Below are 9,188 nucleotides of genomic sequence, written 5' to 3'. Positions count from 1 at the left end.
TGCATTCGATTTGCAAGGTGGCTGACATGCCATGGAATCTTTGTCAAAGTGTCCCAATCTGAAAACACAAGGAATGGAGTCAAATGACTTCAAAGATTCCTGGTAGTTCTAATCGATTGTAAGTTGCACATGCATACAGCCGATAGGAATTACTGACCAATCATGAACAGTTCTTGAAATATGACATAGCTCCGATGATTAAAATGAATTCTCAATGATTAATTCTTTGTTCTTTGGGGTTTTTTTTCCCCACAATGAGTTTTCCTAATAGCTGCCATCATTACATATCTCCAATCCCAGCACTGCCCCACTCCCACCCCCTTGACGTCTGGAAGAAAACCAGGAAAGCTCGGTAGATTTCTGTAATCCTTAGATATGGCTGGCTCTTCTGAGAAGGAGTTCAGTTTTGTTACACACAAAGGCACAAGACAAGTATGTGGTTCAGCCTTCAAGTCTGCTGTGAAAAGCCATCCTCTTGTTATATATATATATAGGAGTCCAAAAGCTTCAAAAAATGCAAACTCAATAGCTCTGTTGTCAACGGTGAGAATTTTTGTTTTATGGTAATGGAATAGGGACTCTGGGATGACCCAGCATCCTTAGAACAGTGAACTATTTTCTATGGAGCAAAGGACTGTGGGATTTGTAGTGTTCTCTGCTGTGTCTGTGCTCAGCTATCCATCTGGACCTGGTTGCTGATGTCTCCTCCTCTGTCTGCTCTCCAGATTCATACTCCTCATCTACTGCATAGAACAGTGGCTTTGGCCGGATGACATCCCTCCTGCCCCATCCGGCATGTTCCTCCCAGCTGGTGTTGCTTCTTCGGTGGCTGAAGCTAAGCGCCTTCTCTCCTCTGTGTAAGCTCTTCATGGGGATCATCGCCTGAGTCTGACGTCTTTCCTGAAGGGACCCCGCTCGCGAGTGTGCACGGAACATCAAGGGCAGGAATCCTGGATCCATACCATCATCATCTAAGGAGACATGATGACAAGAAGGGAAAGAAAACTTGAAATCAGAGTTAAGACTTCGTGCCCAGGTGGCAAGGATGTTCAAGACTGAAGCTCCTGCTCTTAGCTTTATAGTCATCGTGACTTTCCCTTTCAACACCACAACCCCAGCGGACCAGGAGGGCAGTGCTATATGCTTACTACTACAAATAAGTGGGGATGCATAAAAACCTGTGCATCTAGCCAGTCTCCCTAGATGAGTAGCAGAGTACCTTTTCACAATAGTGGATTAATAATAACATCAAGCATATACTAAAAAAAAAATTGTCTTCTAAAATGTAAATGCTATACTAAAAGTTCCATAAAAATAGTTGGTTTTCACACTGTTTGTTTCTGTTTTGTTGAGACAAGGTCTCATCCTGTCATGCAGGATGGCCTTGTGTTATCTTCCAAAGTGTCGAGATTACAGGGTTGAACCCCATGCCATGCTCTTGGTTTGATGCTTCATGGGCAGCTGTCTAAAAGCTCTTCTACTGAGTTTCACGGCTTTGATCTTGGAAATGTAACCTTGAAGACAACAGAGATGGGAGGGGCAGAGATCCACATTGACAGATGCTCCTCTGTCAATGGAGTAGATGATGAGCAGACTGCAGTGGTACATGATGATGTAATGAGGCTGAGGGCCTGCCCTCATGGGAGAGGGACCATGTGCCTGCCTCTGTCCTACTCATTTTGCACATTTTATGCCACTTAATCAACTTAATGGCCCTACGAGATGTGTAAAACTATTGTCCTCACATCATATGGAAAGTGCCTAGAGTTGTTCTTCAAGATGAGGTGACTTTCAACATGATATTGCTAGTAAAAGTGGGATTGGAACCATTCTTCTGTATCCTCAGGAGATATACTAAAATTAACACATCCTCCAGTCTCTCATAGAAAATGGCACAGTATTTGCATATAACCTATACACATCCTACAGTTTAATTTAAATAATCTCTAAACTACATATAATATAGAATACATTGTAAATGCTACACAAATAGTTGTTATATTGTGTTTTGAGGGGGAAGGGGTGAGAAAAAAGTCAACTTAGATGCAGAAGACAACTGTACATACCACATGTATGTTGCTAAGGCTGTGTTATGGGGGACAGGACCACCAGGTATCCATATGATACCCTGCTTTTGAGTTATTTCAAGTTTTTTTTTCCATTCCTAAAACACAGTGCCCTTTCCTCCACTTCAACATAGGACTTTTTTTCATAAATGTCATTTAATGTTTCCTCCAAGTTTTAGACTGGTGAATTTATTTTTCCCTTACATCTCCTCAGAATTTCAATATTTCAGGTATTTATTTATAAACCTGAAAATTGTTCTTTCTCCCACATTCTATTCCCTCCGCTAAAAAAGCAAAAAGAAAACAGAGCCAAAAGAAACCACATAAAATTAATACTGTATGCCCAAAGGTTTGTACTTGACAAAAATGTGCATATATTACTGACACAAGAAAGGTGTAAATCCCTGTTGAAAAATGTTTTGCCAAAATGCAGCCAAATCATCATAGGCAGGTAGCTGGGGGCTAACATAGGGGATGCTCTGCTGGAGAGAAAGATGATAGCATAATCCATTTTCTTTCACAATTACCATTTAATTTGTGCTGAGTGGAGCTTGAACCTCAGTTCCTCCAGATCCTTTGACATTTGGGAGACTCTCTGAGGTGTGGACACTTCCTTCTGTCTACAAATCCTGTCCCTGTTTCATTCTCCCTGCTCCTTCTGACTACTGGAACTCCCCATGAGTGGAAAGTGTAGCTGGTCTCTCTACCTCCTTTTAGGTTAATGCAAAGTGAAGCATTTAGAAGAGGCTCCACTTGCAAAGTTGAGCTCAAGGTAAGTGACTAGTTCTGCCCGTAAATGTCATTATTAAAATGTCAAATGACAGTATTAATTTTATGTGGTTTCTTTTGGCTCTGTTTTCTTTTTGCTTTTTTAGGGGGGGAATAGAATGTGGGGGAAAGAACAATTTTCAGGTTTATAAATAAATACCTGAAAATATTGAAATTCTGAGGAGATGTAAGGGAAAAATAAATTCACCAGTCTAAAACTTGGAGGAAACATTAAATGACATTTATGAATTTATGAATGGGAAAGAACTTTCTGTAATGTATAAGGTGGAATGAGAAAGGATGGGGACTGTACTTGGTCCTCTTTCACGTGTCTATCTGCAGGTGAGCACCCAGTCCTGTCATCCAAGGGAAGAACAATGCCTACCTCTCAAGCAACATGTGAATGTTGACCATCCACTAGACTAACAGGCTTAACTACCAAAGCTAAAGGAGACAACAGAGAAAGTGCTTCTGCTTGGGACAGGGTGGAGCTAAACCCACAGGGGATTAGCTGCTCCATACAATGTGCATTGTCTAGTGACTCAGACCCAGAGAGCAGTACTTCCTTATTGCTGCATTTTCAAAGATGTAGATGTATATACATATATTTTAAAATATATTATATATTATATATATAAATGAAATGTATACACACACACACACACACACACACACACACATTTCAGCCATTTCCAAGTACAGTTCAATGGCACTAAGAGCTTTCCTGCTTCTGTGTAATTCTCACTGCCATCAATCTCTAATTCCATAGGTTTAGAGCTGTCTCACACATAAAAGGTGTTTTAGGATAGGGATCCCCGTAATTGTAATAAAACATGAACCTCAAAGGTAAAGGAGCCCTGAAAGAATATGCAGGTCTCTAAAACCGTCATGGAATTCACAGACACCCTTGTCAGGGTCAAGCAAGCCTTGGTGGGTCTGCATGGAGCTAGGCAGGAAAGTGTTTTCATGGACTCGCATTGGTTGGCCAGACTACCTGGTTAAGGAAACCATGCCGCCTAAGGTCTCCTAGCTAGAATATCCCTCTTCTCTTGGTATTTGGACAGAAGGTGCTCTCAGACAATCAAACTGTTAGCCAAACATCGAGGACTCTCTTCATTTCATTGTGATTGCTTCTATAATCTTGGGGGGGGGTGTTCATTTTTGTTAATTGTTGTTACATATATATTGCTAAATATATAAATACAACCTGCTCAGTCTGGTTAATCTTACCTGGATGTATATGTTTTCAGAGCTGAGCATTTGGCATTGGAGAATTAATTGGTCTGCTGTTCTCTAGCCTATCTATTGATGTCATCCTGTTCACATCATGGCTAGGCAGCTATGTTAGTGAGACTTTATGAGGGAGACTTCCTGAGTGTTGCTTCCGACATTTACCACAATCCTTTAAAACTTAAGGGTGACTGGTGAGTTAAATTTCATTACCTTCTTCTCTGGTAGTTACATCTGAATGAAATTTAGAACCTACTTGACACATTAGAAAGAAAGGAAAAAAGAAGCAAACAAACACCCTCAGAGATTAAGATATTACTCCAACTCTGGATTAATTCATGAGAAGTTAGCATTTTGGAGAGTTCTAGTCCTTCCCAGGAATATGAGTATCACTCATGTCAAATCTTCCTCCCTTACCAGTAACAACCATGGATAGTATTTCCTACATGCATAGTTGGCTACAAGCCTCTTCTAAGAGCCTTATGGTCCATGCTCATGTGTGCACCCTGTTTCTCTGTGGCCAGCTTCATGTCTAGTCAATGCTGTTGTAGATGAAAGCTACCAATATTATTCCTTTACAGAGGTAACAGCAGTGAAGCTATAGATGTTTACTTTTTTCTTCCTGTATGTTCTTGCTGTAGTTTGTCCCTCACAATAAACTTGTGTTGAGCAATAATTATTGAATATAATGAAGTTGGAAGCCATTTAAGAGGATTTGTTCTCAGAACCCTGATTATTACTCTCTAAACAGGTTTTTATGACATAGGAGAGTTCTCTGCTTTGTCTTCTTATCCATGGACCTGCCCAGCTTTCTCATAGATTGCTACCATGTGATGTCATCAGTCATGGTATGACATTTCATGAAAATCTCACTTGATGTGGCCAGTCCATCTTGAATTTCTCTGCCTCTAGAACCATGAGTCAAATAAACAGCTCCTCTTTATAAATTGCTTGGTCTTAGGTGTTATGTTTAGCAACAATGCCAAAAACATGCTAAGTGAGCAATGCATAAAATTTCTAGGCTTTGATGGATTTTACTGAAAATATGCTTGAGATGCTATTTGTTAAAGGAACCTATTAAAGGGGTAGGGACAGCTAGACTCGTGAATTCACTGAAGCTGAGGTTGCCTGCACAAGATCAAGCCAATCAGCATTCTAGCATAGAATGGGGAGGAGTTCATGAGCCCCCACCCCAGCTGGGGAGCTATAGACAGTTAATGGCCTCTAAGGGAGGAAGAATCAGTTTTCTTTAAGATGTGGCTCCAGTTAAGGCAACTGTACTCCAGTGGATGGCCTTACCCCCAGGAATATATGGACATCACAAATTGGAGTTGAATAATTACTTTAAAAAATACATGAAATTGGGGGGTAGATGGTGGTACAAGGCAGGGTCTGTATGAACTTATAGAAAGGAATAGTGAAAATACGGTCAAAATATATTGTATGAAATTTATAAAGAGTTAATAAAATATTGGCATAAGATAAATGTTAGACTCCTTTTGCCAATTAAATCTGATGAATACATAAATATATTTCCAAATGCTCAACAACTCCTACCTTCTGGAATAAAGCACTCTTTGCAAGTATCTGGAGTGACTACTTAGCTGTTTGATGTAATGCTAATTTACATTTGGACATCTGTTCCCCAGGAACCTGCTCTGTTGCCACCCCTGTTAGAATTCTGCAGTACTGATGACTACCCCATAAGAGATCTGTGGCACTTTCTTGTTTTCGATCCACTTAAATGATGAGATTTCACTTGAGTTCTTAGAATAAGAAAGGTATTTTAAAACCAATCTGTAAAATGATGAGACTGAACTTGAGATACTAGAATAAGAAAGATATCTCAAAACCAATCTGTTGTGCGTCCCATGTCTGTGTATCTCTTTTTAATTGTCTTCACTTTTGTTTGTGAAACGCCTTCATCATATCAAATGACATTAATTACTAGAGTGTCATCAGGAACAGACAACAAGATTGAAGAAACAAAATTACTAGTCCAAAGCCCTCTTCAGAAGGAAGGACTTTAGTATAAAGGTGACTTTTCATTTTACAGGAGAAGATGGTATCGGGAGGAGCATGGTCCTAGCAAGCAATCTGAAGGGTACACCCAACTTACTCCATATACAAAGAAAAGGCTCAAGATGGGTTGAAATGTAAGCAAACAATGATTTACTCTATGCAATTGACTAGTATTTTATCATTAAAAATGAGAACTAAATTCCTGTCTGTTGAGATGAGAAATCTGTATACTGAACTAGGAAATTTAGGGGGGAAAAAGATAAAGATATGGCTAATGTTTGATTTTTATGTCCAGGATGGTAGGATGGTTCTGTGATTACATGGTTCTCTGTATAGGATATTGGCTCTGGGAAGGTCAGGATAACACAGAGAGACCCACAGAAGAGTGCTGACTAGAATGTTCTGTGGTGATTACACCCGAGTTTTTAAAAGTCTGTGTAACTCCCTTCCTTGTGTTTGTCCAGTGACAGAGTTGGGTTTGACATGAAGCCACTATAAACAAGAAAAACATAGCAAAAAAAACTGTTATTTCAAAGAATAGTTATATTGCCTTTAACAAATAATTATTTTAAGATCCTGTGCCTTTAGTTTATTTGAATATCCAAAGTGATTTTGAAGGTTTAAGTAGCAGGTAGCATGGCACTTGATTATATTATATATTACCCTTTTCTAACAGAAATCATTTTATATAAGTATTTAAAACATAGCAAATTGGCTTTAATTAGAATAATGAGCATTTTCAATACCTAAGAATCTCAGTTATGTGTTATATGGGAAACTGTTAATCAGTAAATATAACTAAATCACTCCAATAAAAGTTAACCTTATATTTAAGTTGCACTGAATTCTTACAACTGCCCTAAAGTGATCCTTTTACACATCTTCAAGACACCAGCGATGAGATCATGTGACCTACTAATCACCTATATACTCTAAATGGCTGGAAAATTTAAAACAGAATAGTGGTGCATGACAAAATTGTGATGAAGTCAAATTTCTGTGCCCATAAATGAAACTCTGAAATTTACTCATAAAGGACGCTATCATTTTCTTCTCATTCGAGTATCTACATAATAGCCTTGATTGTACCTCTTGGCCCTGGAGTCCCCAAATCGCCACCTCTGACCCTGCACAGGAGGAAACACAGCCAAGCATGGGTTACCTGTGCATTCAGCAGCCCTTGCCTCTCGCCTTGCTGCCTGAGGATTGCTGTAGGGGAAGGAGAGGTAGCGGAAGTTCTTGGTGCCTGCCTGTGGGTAACAAGAAGAAACAAAGGCAGAAGGGGCGACTGCAGTTTCTATTGGCCCACAGACGATAAAGGGAAGGATGCAGCCCCGGGCTGGGCAGTTCACTGACATTTAATAACTTTTGTTTAAAAGAAGCAAAGCACTTCTGAGCTCAATATCTACTCTCTCTCTCTCTCTCTCTCTCTCTCTCTCTCTCTCTCTCTCTCTCTCTCTCTCTCTCAGAACCCTTTTGAGCCTTCCAAAGTTACTCTCATAGCCTCCAACAGGTTTAGAATCAGAGTCTGTTCTAGACTCAGTGTCCATCCAGGAGTCCCTGCATGATGAGCACTCTATAGCCTTAACTAGTAAGATGTCAGGGGCTCACTGGTGATGTGACGAGGAGGCTTGAGAGACGAGGCAAAAGTAAATCCTTCTAGTCAACATCCTGAGAGGCCTAGAAACTTTGGTCTGAGGAGGAGTTCTGAGATGCTCAGTACTCGGCCACCATGGGTTCTGGATTTAGACTCAGCTCAGGGATCACTCAATGTCACCTTGGAAAGCATCTCAATGCTATACTTAATTCACAGATGTCCAAGGCCCTGGAGTCCTGGATCCAGAGGGGAGGCTACTTCATTCACAGATGCTCGAGGCCCTGGGAGTCTCAGATTAGTGGTGGGAGGCTGCTTTGGTATGTTGCCCTCTATGGCTTTTTCATCTCTCTGGCATCATGTGAGGTTTTCAGTATGTAGTAAATGTTAATAGTGATTTACCCTCAGCTAATGAGGCTCTGCCCCAAGGATGGTCCCAGTTATTAGGTGACAGTCCCCACATACCGGCTTTCCCCAGGGCAGACTCTGGCCTTTCCACATGCTCTCCCTCAGCGTATTCTGTCGGCGGATCAGAATCTCCTTGGCCTGCTTCTCACTTGTTCGGGGTTTGAGGTTGTATTTGTTGTAGGACAGGGTCTGTAGGAAGAGCATAAAAATAGGCAGGTATGAAATCCAGGGCTACCGAGAGCTCCAGCAGCATCCGGAGACTGCTAGAGTGGGTAGACACAGCGCCTGTGCTCAGCTTTGCCTCTAGCATGACTGAGAAAGCCTCCGTGGGAGGAAAGCCTGCAAGCAGACTCTCAGGCCTGGCTGTGGCTGTGGACAGTGCCTTCAGTAATCCCTGCAGCAGCCCTAACACCACCTCCACCCACCCCCACAGCAGTCACACACAGACTGTGGCTGCCCTGCACACGTATGTTCTTTCCCAGGTCATTATTATATGCTAGGTCCTCAGAGTTATTGGGTAAGAAAAATATTAAAATTAAATTTCAGAATTTCCACATTTCTGTTTTCAATAAAAGACATTTCCCTACACACACACACATACACACACACACACACACACACACACACACACACACACACCACACAGAGAGAGAGAGAGAGAGAGAGTTAAACTGAGTCTCATCAATTCAGAAAGGAAGAGGCTTCACTTAAAGAACAGAGCCAAGGAAGGAACATCTTGACAAACTGGACCCACTGAGCTTTAAAGTACTTTTCCTCCTTGCCTTGACCTCAAACCGGTAGAAATCTGTCATTGACTGCAGGCCAACATCTATTCATAAACGTGTGTCTGAAAGATGCTTAAGTGGAGCTTCTCACTCCAAGCCGCTCACTCCAAGTTCAGTGAATGCCAGACTGCCTGCTGTCGGTAGGTGACACACTGTGTGTGCGGATACACTGCAAAGCAATATTGGGTAAGATGGTCACAGCTGCCTGTACCATCCTTACTGGATTGTGGCTTCTTTAAAAAGGATAATCAATTCAATAACCAAAAAATGAATATTCTACTAGGTGCTGTAGCAAGCATGGGATTAAAAATAAAC

General features: G+C 41.1%; 1 protein-coding gene across 1 annotated transcript in view; it reads right to left on the bottom strand.

Moving 5' to 3' along the window:
• Positions 1-248: 248 nt before the first annotated feature.
• The window catches only part of Slc9a4 (solute carrier family 9 member A4), a 55,704-nt gene continuing 46,764 nt past the window's right edge, over positions 249-9,188 (bottom strand). Inside the window, exons 10-12 of the mRNA XM_028865798.2 lie at positions 8,146-8,277; positions 7,249-7,336; positions 249-971 (exon numbers count right to left, since the gene is read on the bottom strand). Coding sequence (XP_028721631.1) covers positions 613-971; positions 7,249-7,336; positions 8,146-8,277 — 579 coding nt within the window. The 3' untranslated portion in view covers positions 249-612. The remainder of the gene's footprint in view (positions 972-7,248; positions 7,337-8,145; positions 8,278-9,188) is intronic.

The sequence above is a fragment of the Peromyscus leucopus genome, chromosome 16_21, assembly GCF_004664715.2.
Source record: "Peromyscus leucopus breed LL Stock chromosome 16_21, UCI_PerLeu_2.1, whole genome shotgun sequence".
NCBI classification, from domain to species: Eukaryota; Metazoa; Chordata; class Mammalia; order Rodentia; family Cricetidae; genus Peromyscus; species Peromyscus leucopus.
Note: the sequence above shows the minus strand (reverse complement) of the source record. Positions and strands in the feature narration are given on the sequence as shown.